The sequence below is a fragment of the Copadichromis virginalis genome, linkage group LG19, assembly GCF_057382275.1.
Source record: "Copadichromis virginalis isolate Kocher_CV1m ecotype Utaka linkage group LG19, C_Virginalis_male_GT1.1, whole genome shotgun sequence".
NCBI lineage: Eukaryota > Metazoa > Chordata > Actinopteri > Cichliformes > Cichlidae > Copadichromis > Copadichromis virginalis.
The window spans coordinates 12,289,695-12,313,637 of NC_140636.1; the positions used below are offsets into that span (position 1 = coordinate 12,289,695).

Below are 23,943 nucleotides of genomic sequence, written 5' to 3' on the forward strand. Positions count from 1 at the left end.
GAACGAGCTGCGCATGCTTGACTGCCTCCTGGAGGTTAGCAAAGGTTAGTTAGGTACAGAATAAGCTATCAATAGTTATCAAGATAACAAACTAGGTTAAACAGCGTAATACACGCTGTTTTCTAAATATATTAAACGTGAGACACAAGAGTAAAGCCATTTCTACGAAAAATATTTTATATTATTTTATTGATATCTCTCGGATTGACATTTTCAGTGGGATAATAATTTCACGTTTGTGGAGTATTTCAATTAAGAATTGTGAATAATTATAAGTCAGAGGGGGTGTCAAATGGACAAAAAGGGTCCAGTCCGGCCCGTGGATAGCTTTGTGGAAAATGTGGAACTTTCAGAGGAGGAGGCCATTTATGGTGAACCTTAAACTGTATTTTAAATTTTTGGTTTTAGTGTTTTTACTGAAGAAGAGATAACTTATGACCTGTCATACACCAGAGTAAGTAGACTTCTGGATGAAGGTTAATTACAGGAAAATTAGTTTTTCTGTTCATTTTAATAACAGAAACGTTCCTTCCTGTTCACTATTTACAATAAAAATTCCTAGTTGTTAAAAAGTAATGGAATTGTTTCTGTGAATTCACAAATAATTGTCCTACATTTCTTTATTTCCTTTAAAGTGTGAACCCAGCTGACATGTTCCTTTAATTTACTGCAGGAAGTATTATTGAAATTACACCTTTAAAAAGATCTGAGAGATTAAATGTGTAGTTAAGCTTCTTTACATTGAAAGAAACAAATTTTGATGTGTATTTTGAAAGCTTTTTAGGCAATAGCTTCATTAGTTCAGCCCACTTAAGAGGAAATATAGCTGTATGTATACATTTGTTGTCTTCGTGATTCTTCTTCTTTCTTTCAAGGTTGAGCAGCTTGACGCCTGATGTCAGACCGGTGACTGATGATCCTGCTGAGGCAATATATCAACACATTACAGGTAGAGACGCCTTACCAGCAGCATGGAATGATGGGAAATGGTGCAGTGCCGCTGTGTGTCGGTCGGTGACATTGAGCGCTGTAAGTAAAAAGAAACTGTGTGGGAATGCAATCTTAAACAGCAAAATGGCACCATTTTTACTGTTATATGGGATTTTCAAGTAGGATATTTACAGCAGCCTTAAACACAAATAAAAAAAACAAACCTGGTCTCAGGTATCAAATGGTAGTTGCAATTATTTTATCATTCCTGCACATTTTATTTTCTAATTTCCCAGAATGTCTTTAATATTTGACAAAACCCCAAATATGATTGAATGAGACATTATTTTGGACACATTTGTGTTACTAAGGAATGATGTTGAGCTTTGTAAATTGGTGATTAAAAGTTTTTTTTACCTTTAATATGTATTTTGGACATTAGAAGGTGTCATTCAACTGCTAATGCCTAACAGGTAAGTTTATTAACTTGCATCTGGAGCTAAAATTAGGCTGCATTGATGTCAGGGTGTGTGCTTTAGCTTTTTGTCTCCTAAACATCTTTAAAGGTGTGAAATGAAACTAAAAAATATGACACATGCTGCAGGTGAGTTATATGTTTATTCAGCTTGTTGCCGGCTGTTACAGGTACACCAGTTACAGGTGCAGACTTTGTATTACTTTCACAGATGTAAAGCACCACATAGATCTACGATCAGCAGACAAACAACAAGGAGCTCCTGCAGTTATCTTTCGGCTTCACTGGTTAGCTGGGAATGAACTTACAGGACAAAACAAATCTAGTGTAGTTAGACTCAAAGACACAGTACGTGATCATAAGGTGGAACCAGTAACAATTAGTCTTCTGCAGCATTTAAATGTCCAGATTGGTTTTTGCTGAAAAGTAGGAAGGCCCAAATTCACTCTGATTTGTTGCTTACAGCTTTTGTGTAGACGTCAATGCAGAGGAAGACAAACTAAAAAGGACACAAATGACTCGATAACATAATGAAAAGAAAATTTTAAGGTTACTGGTTCACTGACTACTAATACAACTACTACTACTACAAAACCAGGGATGCAGGACATTCATTGATTGGAAGAGTTCCTTGAGGAAAATCAGCTCAAACACATATAAAATCCAAGCACTGAGAGTTATAGGTTGGGTTTTTTACATCCTCGTTAACAAACAATTGGTCAGGTGTTTGCACAACGAGGGTTCGGAAAGGTCAGATGGTTTACTCTACTGTTGTCTTGAATGTCATACGTGTCTGACTGAGAGGAACTCCACCAAAACAACGCTGCTGTCCAACGCAGACGTGTAACTAATGCAGTGCAGCCACTCTGCCCTTCGCAGTTTGCCTTCTACTTGATGTGTAGTGTCAGAATGTGTGTAGAAGAAGGGGGACTTCTGGTGGACCTCTTGTTTAGCACAAGGGCACAGCGGTCTTGAGAAAGGTGAGCTTTGATTTGTAGTTTGGGATTTTTTGGGTAAAGATGAAATAAATTTTGCAGGGAAAGCGAAGGGAAGAGCATGAAAGAGGGAGAGAGGTCATGTTAGGGAGGAATTCTCAGGATGTTCAGCTTAAAGATGAACGGGTAAGAAGATATACTCGATTTATGCCAGGGTCGGTGGCATTTAGGGTTTTAATTTAGAGCAGGAAGGGAAGGGTACGCCAGACGAATCTCCTCCCCCTCCAGGAGTTTCCTGTGAAAGTAAAGGAAAACAGATTGTTTGCTGTTTATGTCTTTATATATAGCTGAAGTAAGACAAATGAAGATAAAGTAAGAAAAAAGATCATGAAACTTTACTGAAAACAAACACTGTCGGTGTAGATGAGCAGGAAGAAGGGTGTGTGTCACCTGTATGCTGCTATTTCAATGTCAAGGGCCATCTTCACATTGAGAAGGTCTTGGTACTCTCTCAGGTAGCGCGCCATCTCCTGCTTAGCTTCAGCAATATTGCGCTCCAGCTCACTTATCCTCATCTGTAAAAGTAAAAAACCACTTCAGCTCAGTTTAAGTGTCACAGTTAGCAACAGTCTGCTTCAAGCAGGGCAATGGTAAGCGAGAGTAGCTGCTTTGGTGTGCTCTCCCAGTTTGTTTCGACTTTAACTTTGCAGACGTTCACCTGCACTGTGAGCCTGTCATTATTTCCTGCTGTGCAGTAGAGCACAGGGAGGGTTAGCTGCTGCAGAGAATATATCTACATGTCATCCTGTAGATGAAAGAAACATCATTTCTTCTTGCTGCTTTCTGAGCTTCCTTTTTAGCTGTGCTGGTTAACCATGTAAACACCACCTTTTCAGTTCTCTGCAGCACTATTTCAGAAGAAAGACTCTAAAAATAGCCAAAGGAAGAAGGCTGTAAGTCTGAAAATAAAATGCATGTTGGAGAATAAGGCTGAGCTCCATTCTCCCTATGCAGGCTCTAATTTCCCTGGTTCTTTGCCTCACCTGGTACTTTTCCACCTCCTTCGCCTGTGTTTCTTCCAGATCTTCCAGTTGCTTATTCAGGGAGTCGATGACATTCCGGAGTGCCTCGATCTCCGAGGAGCGGGACTGGAGCAGTCTCCGGTACTCCATGGTCTCCTCCCGGATGGCGTGCACGGCCTCGTTGTTTTTGCTGGCCATCTCTGCCACGCTTGCAAACTTGCTCTGGTACCACTCCTCGGCGGCCTGCATGTTCTTGTGCGCCAGCCGCTCGTACTGAGCCCTGATGTCTCGCAGCGCGGTGGACAGATCAGGCCGGGACACCTCCATGTCTATGCTGATGTTGGCCACCTGCAGCTGGGCCTGCAGCTCTGCTTGCTCCTCTGCAAAGACTTTCTTCAGGAACACCATCTCATCGCACAGGGAGGCCACAGTGGCTTCTGCATCACAGTTGTAGACCACGGCCCTGCTCGCCTCCTCTTTGGCCCTCTGCAGGGCCTCCTCGGCATCCATGCGCCGCTGTGCCTCCTCCTCATAGCGCTCCTTCATCTGCTCATACACATCGCGCAGGTAGTCCTTCTCTGCCTCCATCCTCATCTTCTCCCCATTCTCTGAGTCAATCATGGCCCTCAAACTCCGTGCCTCACCTTCATAGAGCGCCTGCAGACGGGACGGATCGTTCTGCCGCCTCTTCAGCGCATCTAGTTCAGCCAGTAGGGCTCGGTTCTGCAGCTCGAGGTGCCTCACCTTCTCAATGTAGGTGGCGAATCGATCATTCAGGTCCACAAGCTGTGCCCTCTCCTGGGAGCGCAGGCCCAGCAGCTCTGTGTTTAGAGAGCTGGCTTGAGCCAGGTTCATCCTCTGAGATCCATCTGGAAAGGAAGAGGAGGAGGTCCTTAGGATCCTCTTACCAGATGGAGGAGCTCGTGAAGAAGGGTAGAGAGATGAAGACACGGAGGATTTGGTGGTGGTTCGGGAGCCTTTGTAGCTGTCCCAAGGGCGGCGGGTGGAGAAGAAGGAATCGTAGCTCATGATGAAGTTTTGTTGTGGATTTTTTTGTTTGTTTGTTTAAGAAAAGGAAATGTATGTTTCAGAAGGTTTTTTTTTTTTATGTCCCCCTTGTTCTGCACACCATCGGTGTGGATGAGTGAGCGCTTTTGCACTGCACCAGTTCAGTGATGCTGCAGATCCTGAGCTTTTATAGAGTCACGTTGCTCCCCCCCTCCAACACAGAGAAACATCAGCGCTGTCAGCATTCACCAGGCCAATAGCAGGCTGCTGCAGTGAAGCGAGAGCAGCTTGGTTTGGAGATTCACTTTCAGCCACAGCAGGCAGTGAATGTGCAGTAGGGCAGATTTTTATTTAATGTGCTCCAAAATAGCATTGAAATCAATCATTGTTATCCCTCTATAAATTCCCAAAGGTGGTATTTTACTTTATACGCTCAGCACAGGCTCAATTGCATTATCAAGCAGGGTACTTGCTTAGATTAAATATAAAAGAAACCTGGGATAGAACATATGAAAATGACTTGAAACAAAGACTTCTCCCCAACCCAGTCAGAGAAAATCAATAGTACTAGTAATAGAGAGAATAAGGGCATATACCATAAGGAACAGACAGTTATTTAAAGCATTTAATGCTCCAGGGAACAATATTTAATAATTACTACAGAGATGAATACATAGATGACATCAGATGGATTTGTGGTGGACGTGTACTACATTTAAAAAAATAATAATAATAGGAACTGAACACATGGTTCATTGTTGGTTATTGCTTTTTGAGATATTTAACAAACAATTACTTATTCACGTTTCCTCTAGATTGTCGTCTTTCTTAACTGCCATCTGTGCTGTTGCTGTGAAAGATCTTTGTAGATATACACCCTCCTACAATTACCCTTATACTACTTTTATTTCCAGAGTGTCTGTAGACATATCTGTTTGATCTAATTAATGCAAACTGATGAGTCAGGGATGTTCTTCAGCTGTCCTGACTCTGACAGTGTGTGTGGGAGACACCACTGAAGAAGAAAGTGCTACAGTATCTGTATGTGCTGACACACAGAAACCCTCCGGCTGTTTAACACTCAGAGATGAGTCAGAGTTTATGCCTAATCAGCCTTAGTATTTACTTAAAAAGAGGCATCAGGCTGATCTAGCGAATGGTTACAATTCCTGCTCATGTTTATTGGCCATTAAAGAAAACACTTTACTCTGTTTTTCACAGCAAATGTTTCTACAGATGTCAGCAAGGTCTGCAAAACATTTAAAAAAAGACAACTCTGTTACAACTTTGAGAATCCATCCAGCATCCTGTGAAAGGCAAGATACTCACAAAACATTTTGAGAATGAAGTGCCATGCTTTATTGCTTATATTAAAGGGTTTTTTTTATTAGGCGGGAAAACTATTTTTTTTTTTTTTTGGTGCTTTTATGAGTATTTTAAACGTCACATTTTAACTTAAACCTTAAAAAACACTGATAAGCTACACGGTGCCACTAGGTGGCAGCATTCGGCCTTTATACCGCATGGAAGTAACATTATTGGTAACGTTGTAGTTTACTGTAGTCCCCAATAGAGGCTATTGGATTGTTGTTTTACATATTTCTGTGTGAAATGCATAAGTGTTATTATATTAGAGAGAAGCAAAATGTGTTAAATTTCTAAGTCTCTGCTGTGGTCAGTGCGTTAGCTCAATTCAAATTGATTTGTAAAAACAACATTATATATCAAAAATGTTACTGCCAATATCTTTCATAAAATATGTGACAGTTATTACAGAAATCTATAGACTTTTACTGCACAAGTTTTATTTAGGAGTTTCTGCCAAATACCAGCTGTAATTCTTTGCAATGAAAATGCTCTCGGCTAAAAGGGTCTGTGAATAATCCTGAACAAAATATAGTCTTGATTTAGAAGAAAACATAAGGCTTTAAAATGTAAACCATTTAATAACAGACTCCTTATGCTGCTTTTGTTTCCGTGTCCTGTCATGTCTCACTGAGATGTTTGAACACAGCCATTAATGATATTATATAATTCAGTTGTCACAACAACAGTCGCCTCTAAGTGTTTTTGTAAGTTAAAGAGCTAGAAAGAAGAAAACATAATAATCAAACGAGCAAGCACCTGGCAACAGTGGGAAGGAAAATCTCTTATTTAACAGGAAGACACCTCAAGCAGAACCAGGCTCAGGGACGTCCAACCATCTGCCGTGACCAGTGGAGGGTGAAGTGATATTATCTGCTTCCTCAACCATGACATGATATCACATGCGCCCCCCTGAAAGATTTTTTGGGAAATCTTTCATGGTTCAGGTGTGGAAGGGTGAATTCCATATTTAAAGTACCATATTCACTTAAGCAATAAAGACCAGTCCTAGAGTGCATTCCTCCACACCACACATGAACTTAGATCCAGTCCTTATTCAGTAGGATATCTGGATCCAGATGAGCTGGGAATATTTTCTTGAGAACATCAAGAGAACGTCTTTCAGTTTTTTTGGTTTTTTTAATTTAATGTATTTGTGACGATATTACATGTACATATAAGATAATATATGATTTTACCTCATCTCATGACGATAATAAATCCCTTAAAAAATTCCTGGATCAAAACTTGAAACTCCGATTTTATTTTTTATTTTATTATTTTGTTTTTTGTTTCTTTTACAAATTCTATGAATAAAAAGATGCTTAGGCAGAAAACTGAGCCGGTCACATGACCTACTTGGCGGATGTGAAAACAATAACATACCCATCTGAATGAAGATTTTAGGGGGTTTCTGTAATAAGATCAGCGCTTAAAAAATGTTATCAACCAGAGCGGACTTTAAAAGAGACACATAGACCCTAAATTTAAAAAATAAAAAGAGAAAGAATGACTTAAAGTTTTGTCTAAAGACGTTTTAGTGATATCTGCATTCAAGCGTTCAAGGCTTTGAGCACTAGGTGGCGCAGTTGCACTGCATGTCAGTGTGGCAGCTGTAGATGGTTCCAGATGAAATAGTTTTGTGAATAAATGTATTTCCCCACTTACCTTTGACAGCATACGCTCAACTTAAGATGCTGTCATCACCTGCTGCAGGCTCTGCCTACAGCTACCATAATCATGATCGTGTCAGCGAGTCTCGTACAGTCAAAGAAATCTGCAAATCCCATGTTTATTCAGAGGTCATTTACAGCGAATATATTTCCCAGTGGTACATAAGGTAAAAATAAGTACATAAAACATTTTAGTTGACAGATAGACTTTGGAATGTCAGGCTTTTCATTGCTAAAATCGTTTGTACGTTTACAAGAATTGCAGGTGCACATTTCCACGTTTAAAGAAACAAAACAAAAACAAGTCAGTGTGTGTACTTGAACTATATGACAGAAATGAAAGTCAGATCTCACCTCCAGTGTTTTACATTCACTTGAAATGTGTAAGATACCTATTTACACGAAATCACATAAAGAATATCAGACATGAGCGACGTATAAACTACAGAAATTTACCTTTAGGCTAAGTTGCAATACAAAAAGTGTATTCCTTTGGTAGAAAACATAGATCTCAAGGAAGGGAGAAAAAACATGTGCAGGACATAAAGAAGTAGATCTTGCATCTCTTGCACGGCCTGTCACACTTCTTACATCCATGGGGCCAATGGGTTGTGGGACTAAACATTCACCTCATATCAGGAGTGCTGCATATTCATTTATGTTGGCAAGAGCAGCCCGCTGACTGCTGGGCTGTTTGCACTGGCACTGCGTTACTTGAAACACAGCAACTTCTGATTATAGCATGAAGGCGATCATTCACAGGTCGATCTGTACAGTACTTTGGTTCATTTTTTTAATCACCAAGTCTTTAAAGAGTGCTGGGGGTTATATTACGCGCAGTGCGTCCAAGTGTAAACTATGTGCCCACAGTTACAGTATAGACAGAAACATTGGAAATGAAGCTGTTACATGTACAAAAAGAAAAAAAAAAGAATAGAAATCGTATTTCTTCAGATCGTTTCTTTCTTTTTCCAGACTTGTCTTGTGCGTCAAATGGAGCGATTTTACTGCCACAGACATTAGTAATTTCAGACAGTGCCACTCAAACGTCATTAACTTCATCTGCTCGCTCAGAAGATTTTCAGCCGTTTGCCAATCGCTCTGCCCCCCTTTGCCACTCTCTGGCTCGGCTGGTCTTTAGAAAGCGGGCAGTACTTGATGGTGTGCGCATTGTCACCGTTGGCACTGCAGAGGGGGCAGGTGTACGCCCGGAGGATGGGGCAAAGCACTCTGCCGTCCACTGTCTTCAGGATATGGGTGCCGTAAACTTCCTCTGGTGCGCCGTTATTCCGACAGAAGACGCACACTTTGGGCTCCGGTTTGCCCCTCTGAGCCTGTTTGCGTCTTCGGTCCATGGCGAGCAGGTCGAAGCCAGAGAAGCTTCCCTTGTACGAGGGGGTATCTCTGTCCCCCAGCTGCGAATCACTAGCGAGGTGTTCGTATGGCCTGAGAAGCGAGATGCGCTCTTTGAGATCATAGATAGAGATTGGCGGGGAGCTCGGGGCCGCGCAGTAGCAGTCCAAGGGTCCGTCGTTGGTGTCCCTGCCGTGCCCAATTACGCAGGAGCAAACCGGGGAATCGTCCTCCAGTCCCAAAGTCGCTTTAAGAGACTCGGTTATAGAGTTAGGGCTGAAGGGCGGACTGTTGATCTTATTTTTGGCGACAAGTGTCGACAGCCCGAGGTAGTCGTTCCAAAAATTAAAGGTGTAATCATAAGGAGACCGCGCGTCCAGGTAACCGCGGTCTAAGAAATCCATCCTGTCAGAGCCGCACAGTTTAACGTCCACACTAGTGAATAGGCGTTTTGGATTGGATGGCTGTCAGCATGAGGATCCAGTGGAGGGTTCCTCTCTCTGCTCCTGCTGGGTCTACTTTGCAGAACATTGAGCATGCAGGCGCTGTTAAGTTGCCCAGAATAAAACACGGGGGCGTGGTTTGGTTCAAGTTGATTTTCTCTGTGGCCCCATAGGAGGGTCTACAGAGCAGGGAGTGACTGAGCTAGGAAATCATTTCCCCTCCCATAATATGACGATTAGCACCGAAATCTCTTTGTGTTAAAAGAAAGTAAGCTACCCTGTTGGTTGGGTTTGAAAGAAATCAGCTGTTACTCTGTTGAACTCAAGATGTGACTGGTTTTATGACATATTGTCAATTTACTTTCCCCCTTTTGCTTTTTAGTATAGATAGATAGATAGATAGATAGATAGATAGATAGATAGATAGATAGATAGATAGATAGATCAGAGTGGATTTGACCTGTCTTCCAGTGTATTTTTTGTTTCCACAACTTTTTCTAAGCTGCTTTTTAAAATTTTACGTGATAGAGGGTCAAAGGAGTTCTTAAAAAGTCATTCTGCTCTGCAGAATTCTGTATCATCCTCCCAATGGTAGCAGTTCACACCGAGAGTACAGATTGTGGTTCTAAACAGTGTGAATGATCTTTCTGACCAAAGATTTACAGTGCAGCCTGGTGAAGTTGTTATCCATGCAGATATTGTGATATTTGTCAAACTGGATTTGTGTAGTTGGTTGGTTTTTAATAACAGTGCTGCTCAGACCAGCATCATATTTAACCCTTGTGTTGTCCTCGGGTCAGAAATGACCCCTAGGTGAATGGCAAACAAATATATGGGAATCCCGAGGGCAACACAAGAGTCATAAGAATAATCTTGCCTTGTTTGTGTCACACCAATCGACAAACCGCCTTACATTTGAATGATACATGCTTATATTTTCATTCTTAAAGACTCAATTCAGCACAGCAGACTTGACTTATTTTCTCAGATTTGTCTCCACAGCCACAGAATCGTGGCAGGAGGGTTGAATTTTCCATCTGCGCTCTATTGCACTTTTGATGACATTAAATAAGATATTTGTTTAGCTTCTTTTTTAATCTTCATCTTGTGAATCGAGGCTTGTTAATATCAATATAACATAGCCTGAAAAGCAAAAGTCACAAAGATGCCAAAACTGTCACAAGGTGTCACAAGTAGGAACTCTTTGATTTAGGGAGGGAGGGAGGTCACAAGCCCTGAACAATAGATTATGATGTGTCTTAAAGAATAGGTCATATTAGACTTTGTCCTACCATATCTCATACTGGAATCACATTATGAATGAGTCTTATAACCAATATGGATAGAGGAATCGCTACAGCAACCAAAACCTCTTTTGTGCATATGGGCATATGGGAATTGATCTAATGCTTGTTCCTTAGACTAAAAGTCCCAAAAGTTTGTTTTTTGCAATGCCTTATACAACTTTAATGACAATAACTTTCTAGTTTGAATGAGTTGGGGATACATCAGTAGCTGAAGAGACAAAAAATCAAAGAGTGCCACATAGTGGAACTAGGAAAATTCAAAAAGTGTAGGACATAGTCATGTAACGCCTCAAGAAGCAGTGACCTTTAAGCGCGCACACACAAAAAACATCTTGTGCTTGACCACTGTAGAAGATTCCATCCTTCACCGATGATGAACCTGTCACTTCTGCATGAAGCTGCACATGTTCTGCTTCCCCTGAGCCCACGGCTTGGTGCTCACAACCAGTCCTCCTCTGCTCCATTGTCTCGTCCCTGTAGCAGGCCGTTTAACTTCATTAATATGCATTAAAAAGGAGTGTGCCACATCTGTGTGTGTGTGTGTGTGTGTGTGTGCACGCGTGTGTGTGTGTGTCAGTCAAAGCCCTGTAAGGAGGGCGCCCAAAAAAAGAGCTTGATAACTGGCCCGACTGCTGGGACAATGACAGTGTTACTATTTTTGTCACACCCTCAAGTGAAATATTAAGGACAGTGAAAATTGAGACAGAAGTCATTTGCATGTCTTATATTTTCAAATTGGAGCTCAGATTAATTTTCTGACTGTGGTTTTCATTGATGAAATAAAACCCGTAACGGTCTGCTGCAGATTAAGACTTAGTCTGTGGATATGATTCTGCGATTCGTTTACAGGAAAACAGAAACGGCGTCGTTTTGTAAGCCACTTTGGTGCGCCTTATAAATGTGCTTGTTTATAGGTTCATGTTCAGCCGCTGGGTATATATATTGTGGAATAAGACCTGTATTTGGGTCACAAAAGGGGGGGGGTGAGTTTCATTCTAAATCATGCCAAAATCTTCAAGAAAATATGCGTGCATCCAAAATTTGCACGGGCCTATAAATCCTGGGAAGGCTTCTTTTAAAAGCGATTACATTCGCTGCTGCTGCAAAAGTTTCCAGTGAGTGTAAGACGGCGCAAAAGCATGAAGAAAATCATGTTAGCGAGACAGTTTCTTGTATGTGAGAATAAATTATCATCAGAATACACCACATGGTCTCTTTTCAAGGTCACCTCCAGCTCTGCATGCACAAAGGAAATCATGAGAGAGCATTTAAAAGATGAATGGCTGCCATATCACAATGGATAAATTGCGCGGGGGCCAATATGACATGTGGCTCTGCTGCTTTGGGCCTACCCTTTATTATTCTTAATGCAAAACGTGTTTGGCAGCAACAAAGGAAGTATTGATAATGAATATGAAATTTATTTATTTTTACATTAGAAGATTTCATTTCAGACTCACACTATAGCAGGGCAACAGCAGAAAGGTTTCTGGCATGAGAGGAGAATAGGCAAGTTCATTTATAAAAAGCCTTTTAAAAGACAGGTCAGCTCACAGGTGCTTCACACAATAAAGCAGTAAAGAAGAGAAATGTTTGATTAGTTAGTAAGTCATGGTGCAGTTAACTGCATCCATTTTCTTAGCTTAAGCTTACGGGGCTGCCAGAATCTATCCCAGCTGTCATGGGGCCAACACAGAAAGTGAGACAAGCACACACACTCACATCCAAACCTACGGCCAGTTTGAAATCACCAATTAACCACAGAGCATGTCTTTTACTGTGGGAGGAAGCAGCTTCACTAGCAGGCACAGTGAAGCCATGCAAACCCCACACAGCAAGACAAAAGAAAACAAGGTGGCTCTTATTGTGGATTTAAATGTTACGTCTTTAAGAGAAGCTAACATATTTTAAATCACTGGTAGTCATCTACTGCAGCTTTAATATAGTTGCAGCCCAGTGCTGGTCTGCTCTCTGAAAGATGGAATAAACCTACGGTACTTGATTTATGTTTTTTGGAACGTGAGTGTAAAGTGTAACGTCAGAGCAGAAGTAATACGATCAAACGCTATCGTCACCTCTGATATATCCTATCGTATTAACGAACATTGTGCACATGTGATTTTCTTACATTCAATATGCTCCTAAGGAAAACACAAAGGGGCGTTGCCTTTGTTACTGCTATATTTTGCGTTTAAATGGACGTCATTGATAAGAAATATGCTGTGGTAAATTACTAGGTTTCAATGTGTCATTTACATTTTAAGCAATAAGAGTCACTTGAAAACAATGAATGATAAGCTTAAACTGGTAACTGGCCAAGATAACAATAAGTAATCACTACTTCCATTGTAGCCAACCAGCAGTAACAAATGTTGCTTTGTTCACATAAAATGTGGCCATTGTTTAACTGTGTTTACTTCACAGCCCTGTCTGGCCTCCACACAGGCTCATTGCGGAGTGCGAGCCACAGCTAGTGTTTTTTCTTCTTTGTTTTACACAGATAAAGCTACAATAAATGCAGGGACTCTGGCTTGCAATGGGTTAAAAAAAATCTTCATGCATAAATACGGCTCCAGAGTGAGATGATGGTACCCAGAGGCCTCCCAGGCAGCTCTGTCTGCTCTACAGCCGAGGCAGAGATGGGCAGCCGCTGCATCCCCATTCATCACTGTCAAGTTGAATAGAAAATTAACAAATCCGTTAATTAAAAGACCTCTCTAGACTCTAGTGTGTTTGTGTGTGTGTGTGTGTGTGTGTGAATCTTGTGCCAGCTGCACTGCTTCATTGTGCAAGCTACAGCAGCCTGGCACAAGAGACACACACAACACTCCCTTCAATGCTAACATACACATGCACACAAACACCCACCGCTCCTGCCGACCCCTGCCATTCCTGCCGCTGCATTAATTACATAAACTGCATAATGTGGCCAGCCTGAGCTTCATTTCATTCCCAATCTCTGTCTGTCCCCAGACACAGACTAGGGTAGGGAATCAGTTGGGGCTTTGATCCCTGACCTCTGCCTCCTCTCGTGGGAATATAAGCCTGCGCCCCTAACGGTCATCCATCTGCACACACCCCCAAGACCCCCAGCTCCTAGATTCAGCCCAACCCCAGACACGTGTCAATGTCACCAGCAGCAATAGGGAGCGCTAAACAAGCCAAGGTCAGCCTGAAATTAGGGGGTGTCTTTCGCCCTGTCAAGTGCTTTGTCACGACCACCAACTCGCTGAATGCCGCCTGCTATTACTTACCCCAAGACTCCACCCATTCCCCTCAACAGCACGCATTCACGCATTCACACACATGTACTTAATACCCTCTCAACATGGCTGAAGTGGTATGACTGAAAGCACTGTTCATCTGCATGTACACCTTGAGATTGGTGGACATTTTTTTTTAATTTAAAGCTGATTCCACGATACACTTTTTAAAATCCATTCCTTAAAATTGAGAGCTGGACTAATTAATCAGCAGTTCCATGTATTGTGTTTTAAAATTAACGATATCTCTGGCATACACCTCAAACCTACGACGGTTCCACCTTATCCCAATGGAGTTTGGCAGTTTCTTTGTTTTATATACAGATATTGCAAAATGATTCATTGATAAATTATAAAACAGTCAGCAGATCAGCAAATTTTCTTCTTTTTTTACTTTACACATCTTCAAAGAAAGGCTGGGATTATTGCTAATTCCAGGTCATTTCTGTAGATGGCCGCCTCTTTCCGAGCCTGGTTCTGCTGGAGTTTTCTTCCTATTAAAGGGGACTTTTTCCTTCCCACTGACGCCAAAGTGCTTGCTCATAGGGGGGGGGGGGGGGGGTCATATGATTGTTAGGTTTTTCTCTGTATGTATCATTGTTGGGTCTACCTTACAATATAAAGCACCTTGTTGTTGGGATTTGACGGTGTATAAATGAAACTGAATTGAAATTGAATTGAAATTAAGGGTTTGTTTGGCAACAAATCATAGCTTGCTTAACCCTATTGTGTAGCCTACAGTTGGCTAATTTTGTCTGACCAAAAGCCAAAAGTGTGTTACTATGTCACCACATAAAAAACAAAGGCAGATGAAGTAAAAACAACAATATGATATAAAATGGCAGATGAAGCTTTTTCATTTTGTGCCTGCTTTGCAAAGTACCTTCCATGATGGGGCGATGGTGGCTCAAGAGTTGGCAGTTTGTCTTGTATTCAGAAGGTTGCCAGTTCGAGCCCTGGCTTGGACAGTCTCGGTTGTTGTGTCCTTGGGCAAGACACTTCACCAGTTGCCTACTGGTGGTGGTCAGAGGGCAAGGTGGCGCCAGTGTCTGGCAGCCTCTGTCGGTGTGCCCCAGGGCAGCTGTGTTTGCCATCACCTGTATGTGAATGTAGTGTAAAGTGCTTTGGGGTCCATAGGGACTAAGTAAAGTGCTATACAAATACAGGCCATTTACCATTTTAAAGTTGCCTAAATATATATATATATAAAAATAAATAAATAAATAAGGGACCATTGCTGAGGTCACTGGCTGTAACTAAACATGACACCACAAGGAGAGCAGAGGAAGAGAAGAAGGGACGTTGTGGGGCATGGATCAGAAACTTGTTTAACTCACCCAAATCTGCAGATTAGAGCGGGAAGTGGTCAAAGGGCTTAGAGTGTATCGGTACAATGGGGCAGAGGGGATTAGAAGTGGATTCACTGAGCCCCTGCGATGCCCTTCATCTCTGAGGGTCCAGCCAGAGCACCTTTGTTGGGTTAACTAACGGCACTTCCATGGACGCAGTGAGCAGGCCAATCCCTTTTTAATGATGCAGGGAAAATTCCATTGGCCTTATTTTCACAATGCATTCGAGAGCCACCATTGTCCCACACATCGTGTCAAGCTTTTAAACTGTGCAGCCAGGCGAGTGGGCTGCGTGGTGATTGAAGTCCGTTTGTAGCGTTTTAGCCAGGCTAGAAAGAGCCTCCGCTAAAACAATGCTGATATTTACATCTATTTTATGGTTGGAGCATAATGCCTGGGCTTTAATTGCCATTGTGGCCACCGATGCTTTAAATAAATGCAGCCGTCTTGAGTTTAATGGTTTGTAACAAAGCACTATAAGATGGTGAGACTGTAAAGGTAAAAGGTTTAATATCCTGTGGTTCCAGTGCTGTGGAGATTGAAGTCTTAGTAATGAATTTCTCAGTTGCAGAGGTGATCTGCAGAGAAATTGTCAGCGCAATTGACCTAAAACTTAAAAAGTAGCTGCACAGATATCGGTTTCACACTTTTCTCATAGATTAATTTTCAGAAAAAGCTTTTAAAACAGTCATGATAATAAAAAAATGAATAACTGATGCCTCAGAAAGAGTTGAACTAGAGTCAATAATAAGTCTTGTCTGTGTTGCACTTTCCTTGCTGATGATGGTTGACACCTAAGTGTTTACACACCAATCTGCATTTAATCATTAATTATTATTAATCTCTGTCTCTCTTCCATGGCATGTGTTTTGCCCTGTTTCCCTCACCTCACCCCCAACCGGTCACAGAGATAACAGATAACTGCCCCCTGTTTTTTCCCCACTGTCGCCAAGTGCTTGGTCACAAGGGGTGGTCTGATTGTTGAGGTTTTCAAGGGTCTTTACCTTACAGTACAAAGCACTTGAGGTAACTCATGTTGTGGGTGGTGTTATATAAATTAAACTGAAAAATTGAATTGAATTGGTGTACTGGCCAGTGGCAAAAGCAGTTGGTTAGCCAAGTCTATCATTTTGGTTCAGGCTAGAAACCCTCAGGAGCTTTTGCATAGCTTAACGTGAAATTTCATACAAACTTTCATCATAGTCTGCAGCGTATTGCTGTTAATATGATAGCAATTTCCCTACCTAGGACAACTAGCAGGTCAGAGTTTTCCTTTACCAGTTTCAAAATCTTGACATATGGTGAACACAGACTGTTTCAAGCTGCCCACTCAGTGTAGTGAACTGACAGCTGGGGGGTGATATACAAAACTATTTCAGGCATTTAGCGCTATCATTCTGTTTAGCTAGTCCAGTATTTTGGTGATATTCCCATTACATCTGGAAGCTAACTGATTAAGCACATAAATTTGGTTACACCGCTAACAATGCCATATGCATGCATCTACAGTGTAAAGTAAAAGTGAGTTCAGTGCACTGTGTATGAAGTTGTGAGATTATCTGCTTATTGCAAGTTAAGTGTTGTCCTTTGTTTGCTCCGTGCTTAAACCCTTTAGTTTAGCTCTAAAATGCAGTGAACTCAATCCCTCCTACCTCCAGACCATTAGATCTCTGAGGCAGATGTGTCTTGGCCCTATCAGCACACGCTCGGCTGTCTCTTGTGATCTTTCAGCTATGCAGCTGCTGTCATGTCAGTGCTCTCTCTCTCTCTCATCTTGCATTTGGTTTCCTGAAACTGAATTACAAAGAAACTGTAAACTTAAAGGGAACAGCTTTGGGTTCATTTGGGTTTGTGGCTTAAATAGCTGAATGGGAAAGTCATTCTCGGTTTGTACATCTATCATGTGATACTTCATAGTCACATTTGATCTAGCTTTTATATTGAGGTGGAGGTTTGGGACTTTACTAAAGTTTGCTTATCTCAGTAGTTAAAGAGGTACAAACCCCTTGTTTAACTCAACTCAAATAAAATGTGAAAACAGTTATTCATGGTATGGAAATATACCACAACATTAAATCCACCTGTCTGTAGGTACATCTACAGAATCATCCATCCGGGCGTGGTGTTGTTGTGGTGTCAGGTACACAGACATTTTAGGGTTCTTTGGGTTGTGGGAGCTTGTAATTTGTAATCTTGAATACTTTCTCGTGTTCTTCAAACCTATGGCAGGCTGGACTTTCTGCATGTACCTTTAAATGTTTTAGTGACCTTAATGCTAGTTCGAGGTTCAAATTTACCCATTTCATTTCGTTGTTCTTTTCCTCTTCTTCTTCTGCTGTACTTATCAAACCTCAGGTTAAAACAATCACTAAGAGCAATTTGCTGTTGTTAGTTTACCTATGATCCCATCTGCAGCTCACATGTATATGCAGACTGGTGGACCCATGTGCGGATGAGAACAGGCCTGGTGGTGTTGTGGTCGATACCACACAGGACCACAGATGGGTCCCTGCACAGTAGAGCCGGTGGCTGGCGCCGAGGCTTGGGCGCTGGCCAGATGGGCCACCCTGAGAGAGGCTCAGCCTGTCAGGCCCAAACAGGCTGATCTTATTACTCTGGGCCAAGACTGGAGTGTGGTGCTGCAAACACACCCACACATACTTCATCAGGGGAATCGACATTATCATGACTGACTATCACAGGCTGGCTTCATTGTGGTTTGTGTGTGTGTTTTCACCTGTGGTTTCATTCCTGTTTTAACTGGAAATATCAGACTTCATGTTGGTTTCCCATGTTTATCTGAGAAAATCGTTTTCTCATCTCAGGACAATGGTTCCTCCCTGCTTTTTCACAATGGGCGAATACTCCCTGTGCAAGTTGGTGCATCATACAGCCCATATTTTCAGATGTGTTTTTCAAGGCTAGTAGTGAATATTATTTATAAAGTGAGTTTTGATGACATAGCGTCATATCTGGAAACTCATATTCAGTCTAAACTAATTTCCAGTCTTATATTAAATACAATTTAAAATCATGCATAATCCTGATGAGGCTACTTAGAATGCAAATCCTTTTTTTATGAGATCTTAAAACGTTAATAGAGATAGCAGCTCAAAAACTGAATTTGCTCTTCAAGCTTTTCAGATCAAGGTTGCAGTCAGGCTCCCCAAATATGGATGAGTGCAGCTGAATGTGAGGCAGGGTGTTAGAGAAATCATACTCAGTATGCTCTCCAAAAGATCTCCCAGGATAAATAAATGTTTAAAAAGCTGATTTTTTTTTAGGTCTGACAGCGGTGCTACATTCCTGCCAATGTGGAGTGCTGGGGTAACAAGAAAATGATCGCCCACCATATGGAGTCCTATCTGCTTTCACCTAATGGCTGAACTCCATGTGTAGCTGGTGTGTAGTTATTTTCTCTTTTCTGCATCATCTGTTGTAGTGTTTCTGGTCACAGGAGTGTCAGGTTCAGACTGATATACAGTCAGTATTTCTTAGACCTGGACTTTTAGTGACTTTAGTCCCATACAAAATGCTGTATAAATACATGGGGAGTGAAAAGTGGTGAGTGGAGAAGAAGTGCTAAAATATCACAGTGTATCAGTGTAAGTCCTGTGGTATGACAATTTGCAATGAGGCTTTGATGTAGCAGGCAGTTCAGATGAATCTCTTGGTTTTTACTGGATGTTTTCCTGTTTCTTAAGTGCATGACTTTCAGATGCTGTTCATCTGCTGTAGATTGCTTTTTGGAGCTGAGACGACTTCTTTTGTTTGTGCAGAGAACCTGGAGAACTGCTGCTCAAGATTGTTTGTTTTTACATTTAATTGGAAGAAATATTGAAATGAGATTTGGCTCAAGACTTTTGCACAGTACTGTAAATGAAAGCAGTAACTAAAAATGGCAAAACAACTAGAACTAAAGCAGTTTTCCTGTACGTGTTTTCTGATGCCACATTTAAAAAAAATGTTCATTTAGGAATATGTGAGAGGATGGCGTAAAATGAATGTTTTAATCTGTTCAATTATTCGAAACAGTGGTGACTTAGCTTGTAATTATAGTGTATAGAAGCTCGACTGGGCAATTTATGATGAAAAATGTGAGCGGCTGTAATCAATGTTTTATTTTGCCGGTGCCAAATCAGCTGCATTGAGCTGTCATTTACTCCAACCTTTAATTTTCGAGCTGCCAAATGATGTTTCTACATTAACAATGATAGACTCGCATCTGTGGAGCAGAGCTTAATGTTGCACGCTGCCAAAAAGAAATGAATTTCTATTGCCTTAGCATCATCCACAGTAATATAAACCATCCTGGTTTTTGTTCTCAAGCTGACAGCCCTGAAACAGGATGAATGAAAAACCATCTCCCAAGGTCAAGGTCATGGTTTGGACTGATTTAGGCTCCAAGGCCCTTCTTATTGTCTGAAAGCATCTCCATTTGAAATTCACTCGAAATAAAGTCAGGTTTGACTGGCAGTGCGAACGGGGCACGTGGGGGTTGTAATAACCACAGAAGCGGAGCTCGATGGATGGGTAGGTTTTCTTAGCGCACATTGATTTCCACATTTGGGTGATTAAGTTTATTATTTGGCCTGCGGCTACATTAGCATGTAATTATCCAGGGTATCCTACAGAGAGAAGAATATTTAACTTTTGAGAACAAAGGGAGGATCACGGCGGTCACCTGAGTCTCTTTCAGAGAGGAGGAAGGAAAAACAACATGGAAGCGTTCGGCTTGGTTGCTTTGGCCTGGGACCGTGTTTAGCTCCGAGGTTCCTCGCTGTCTGCCTCCTTCCCTCTTTTCTCCCCTTTTCTTTCCTTCCCCTAGCAAACATTTCTACCCGACTCTTTTGTTTGCCAAGATCCAGGTTACCATGGCTACCAACTGGCGCTTTATGAGCACCTCATCCCTCATCTAAATATTCCTAGTTATCTATGGTAATGAAATGCACACACCATTATCTGGCTTAATGAAATACACTCTATTGTCTATGATTAGAAGGGGAAGGCTTTATGTCTCAGCAGCGTTGTGCTGCAGTGTTTTCTGCCTGTGATAACTGCAGAGCTACTGGAGCTACGAGCTCTTTCTGCGGCTCTGTTCAGTGCTGTTGTGAGCGACGCACAATAAAGAAACTATGTCCAGTTTCTCTGAGCAGCTCCGCTATCCAGCCTGCTCTGCGAGCTCCAGTGGCTGTTTGATTGCACTAATTGGCTTGTCTCCACTCTTTTTTGCCTCGTGATGGACTCACTGCTGCTGTGAGAAGGCTACCGCATAATAGGCTGCAGAAGAGCTGCACCGAGCAGAAATAGAACATCATTATCTAACAGTATTCAAAATCCTTCCCTCTTTTGTGCTTTCTTTTCATGAAGAAGAAGAAAAAGATAGCACTGCTTATCTCTTTTGTAGTTTTCCATGGTTTTTGAAATCCCCTTGAAACATCAACAACACCATAAAACAGCTATAGCAGGAAAATGTGCATCTGATATCACTTGTTCCTCCTCGGCGATTAAAAAAAAAACAAAGAAAGAAAGAAAGAGAAACTGAGCCAGTGTGTATTTCTCTAAGAGCGCATCTGTGCAAGCGTGTCGGTGTCTATTTCCAATCGAGGCCAGGGTAATATCTGCAGATTGCATGGTTAAGCCACTGCATTTCATGAGCCAGTCCTGTCACTAACAGTTATCTCCTCACTGCCCTCTGAGGAGTTGTCTAGGTGAAATGATTCTCTGAAGCTCTGAATAATGCATGAAATTACGTAATGCAAATGGAGGCTTTATTTCCCCTGCCTCTCGGAGACGCCGGGGCCCAGGCCACTGCATTAGAGCAGCAAAAGGAGAAACAGTGGGAGTCCCCAGAGTAAAGGAACTACAGCAGAGAGCGAGAAAGGTCAACAGTAAAACCCGAGGCTTCTCCTCACGCGCAGCTTCATCAAGCGCGAGTCGGAGTTATTGCACACTGCATGGCAGAATTGCAGAGCCGAGCGGGACCTTATTCACGGGGCTATCATGGGAGGCTTATTGTGTGGAGGCAGTGAAATATTCATTAAGCAACAGCCTGGCTGACTTCCACGCTGCTTCACTGTAAACAGAAGCCCCAATCAAATATAAATAAAAACAGGAGAGAGGAGAGGGGAGCGGAATTCGATCAGATCATGAAACTTCCCTTGCCTTCCTTCGTATGCAGCGAATTAGGCTAGGCTAAACTGTTGTCAAGTTCCTGCTTCAACAAGTAGATGAGCTTTCCCACCCTCTTCCTCGCTCTCTCTCTCCCTCTGCGTGTAGACCTGAATGGCATTAATTGCCCCCTAAGATGACGGGCAGATGAAAGCGAGGCGGTGGTTTGCTGTGGGACATGGGGGCCGGTTACAAAGAGGAGCTGAGGACGGGCTGGCAGGTCTCACCGACTTCAAAAGCAGATAAAGGGCCTTTTTACACAAAAGATTCCCCCCTTTTTTCCCCTCTTAATCTTCAGATTTGGGGTTTATTCGTGCCAGCCTCTTCGCCTTTGTCCACTTTGTGTCAGGTTTTAACGGCGGAGGATTAAATTGCTGTTGCGGAAATCATTGTTTGTGTTTTCTTCCAACCCGCTGCCTCCCATTGTCATGTGACATAATCGAGCGCTCTGTAACAATAATGAGAGGTTCATCTGCTTCCTCTGGTGAGAAATGAACAGCGGATGGATCGAGTCACCTTGTTTGTCTGAGCCGACAGTGGGACAATATGTTGTTTTGTTTAGGGAGAGTGCTCTTAAATCTTAAGTAGCGTTAAAAGGAGAAAAAAAGAAAGCGAGGACGAGGACGAGGAGGTCTTACTTGGAGGAGCCAAGTAAAACACTGACCTGCCACTTAATGTAAAAGAGGTGAGGTTGTTTGTCTTGTCTCTGCAAACAAAAGAGGACTTAGTGGAGAAAATCGGAGAGAGAACACGTCAGTCTGAAGGAATATTTCAAACATATTAAGCACTGGGAAAAGGACCTCTTGCGTACACAGAGAAAAATAACAGTGGAAATAGCAATGTGAGGAGGAAATAAAAAGCAAACAAGAGCAGCTTCCTGCTGTTTATTCTTCCTTTATCAGGTCCTTTAAAGTCTGCCCGGATCTTCACCTACAGGCCAGATTCCTGTCATTCTCCAGTGAAGGCATTGGTCTCCAGCCGCACAGCCAGCCCTCCATCTGCCCATGAATAGGACCAGTCACATTTCTGATAGCATTTAATGAAAAATCCACCCAGGCTTTGGAGGGGAGAGAGGGGAGGGGTTGAAGGGTGGAAATGGAGGGATGGTTGTGTGAGTGTGTGTGTGCGTGGGGGTGCTCAACAAAGAGTGCCTTTCACTGGAGTGGAAAGCCTAGATTGCTCCCTCTCCCTACTCGTTCGCTCATTTTGTCTTTTTTTTTTTTTGATTCAACATCAAAAATGTGCCAAATGACTGGGCAGAAACCCCCATAGGTTTCAGTGGATATGTGTGCACACCGTGTGTGTGTGTGTAAAGTGCCACACAAAGGGACAGGTGTCTCGCGGTTGTAGGCGGCAGGGGCGAGGACACAAAAGTAAACAGCCGGCGAGGTGTTATCTTAACTTGTCCTTCCTGTAACGTTCAACCCTGAAATCTGTCAAAGAAGCTGAAACAGCGTTACATAATCATCGCTCTAACTAATAGCAAAGATAATGTCTTTATTCTATGTTATTCTTATTCTATATACTTCACATTTTTACTGATATGGGCTCGTGTTATTCCTTATCATTCCCGCTGAATAAATCCCACAAAACATCCAAAAGCAGGAAGCCCCATAAGAGTTTTTTAAACCAAGTTTAGGAATGGGGCACAAATATGGTGTCCAGTTATTTACTGTGTTGCTCATACAGAATTAAACACTTTATTGGGAACATTTTGAAACTCTGGAATAGTGACTTATAATGAATTTAGTAAGCTCATAAGGGTGGAGAGCAGGGTGTCAAACAAAAGGCCCGGGGGCTGGAATTAGCCCAGCAAAGACTCCAATCCTGCTCACATAGACAGATTTGGAGTGCATAGATTTTAAACTTCTCATTTTATTTTCAAAAGTGTTGCATGTTTTCCTATTGATAAAGACATACCACTAATTACCACAGTAATTAAGTAATAGTTAAACAATTAAATGACACTATCGACCTATAGAAATTAGATTTTGCAGTGAGTTCACTACACAGACACAGTAATTCTCATTTGTGAAGAAGAGTGTGAATGGTTATCATGGATGGATATCATGTAGTTTCACTGGTCCGGCACACTTTAGATCAAAAATGTGTTTGACATCCCTGGTGGAGAGGAAATGAAAGAGCATGTCATTTAGTGCAGTGGGTAGTTGGATACCGCTAGCATTCATAGTCTGACACATTAATCTGGCTATGACTAAATGCTGAATAGCTGAAAGACTTCATAAAGACTTTTGTTTGCAAGCACAAGGGGGGAAATGTTTAAGCCAAATTGTTATTCTGATATAATCGGTGCATCTCGAGTATCAGTATCTTTGTACCTGGCTAAGAGCCATTTCTTTGGCTTTTTACTGTTATGAACAAGAAGGTTTAAAGGGACAGTGGCTGATATCAAACAGAGTTTGGACTCAGCACCTAGGCAAAAAAGATGTTTAGAATACTTACCTTTCAATGGCATTGTCTGCCAAATTGTTGTCCTTCTGCGTTATCTGATCTGACATGGATCCAACAAGGTTTTTGGCTCTATGGGAGAGACACACACTGTTAGGAAATCTTCAGCGTCTTCCTCCTTTGCATACGCTACACAGAACCCAACAGGTGTGAAACAGCCCTGACAAAAGCTTTTTTCCC

General features: G+C 42.0%; 1 protein-coding gene, 1 long non-coding RNA gene and 1 pseudogene across 3 annotated transcripts; 1 reads left to right on the top strand and 2 right to left on the bottom strand.

Moving 5' to 3' along the window:
- The first annotated feature begins 54 nt into the window (after window positions 1-54).
- LOC146685609 (uncharacterized) lies at window positions 55-19,038 on the top strand. 2 transcript variants are annotated; one of them, XR_014916966.1, is made up of 4 exons: window positions 55-454; window positions 876-1,029; window positions 18,408-18,525; window positions 18,903-19,038. It is a non-coding gene; the product is annotated as an uncharacterized LOC146685609 (long non-coding RNA). The 2 variants fall into 2 exon arrangements; XR_014916965.1 differs by having other exon boundaries at window positions 18,408-19,038.
- Window positions 1,530-4,549, bottom strand: neff2 (neuronal intermediate filament family member 2). Its single transcript, XM_085442615.1, has 3 exons — window positions 3,384-4,549; window positions 2,791-2,915; window positions 1,530-2,635 (listed from the first exon to the last, which is right to left on the bottom strand). The coding sequence occupies exons 1-3, from the start codon at window positions 4,389-4,391 to the stop codon at window positions 2,575-2,577; spliced, it is 1,194 nt and encodes a 397-aa protein (XP_085298741.1). The 5' UTR covers window positions 4,392-4,549; the 3' UTR covers window positions 1,530-2,574.
- On the bottom strand, window positions 7,509-9,275 carry LOC146685611 (nanos homolog 1 pseudogene; annotated as a pseudogene).
- Window positions 19,039-23,943: the final 4,905 nt, after the last annotated feature.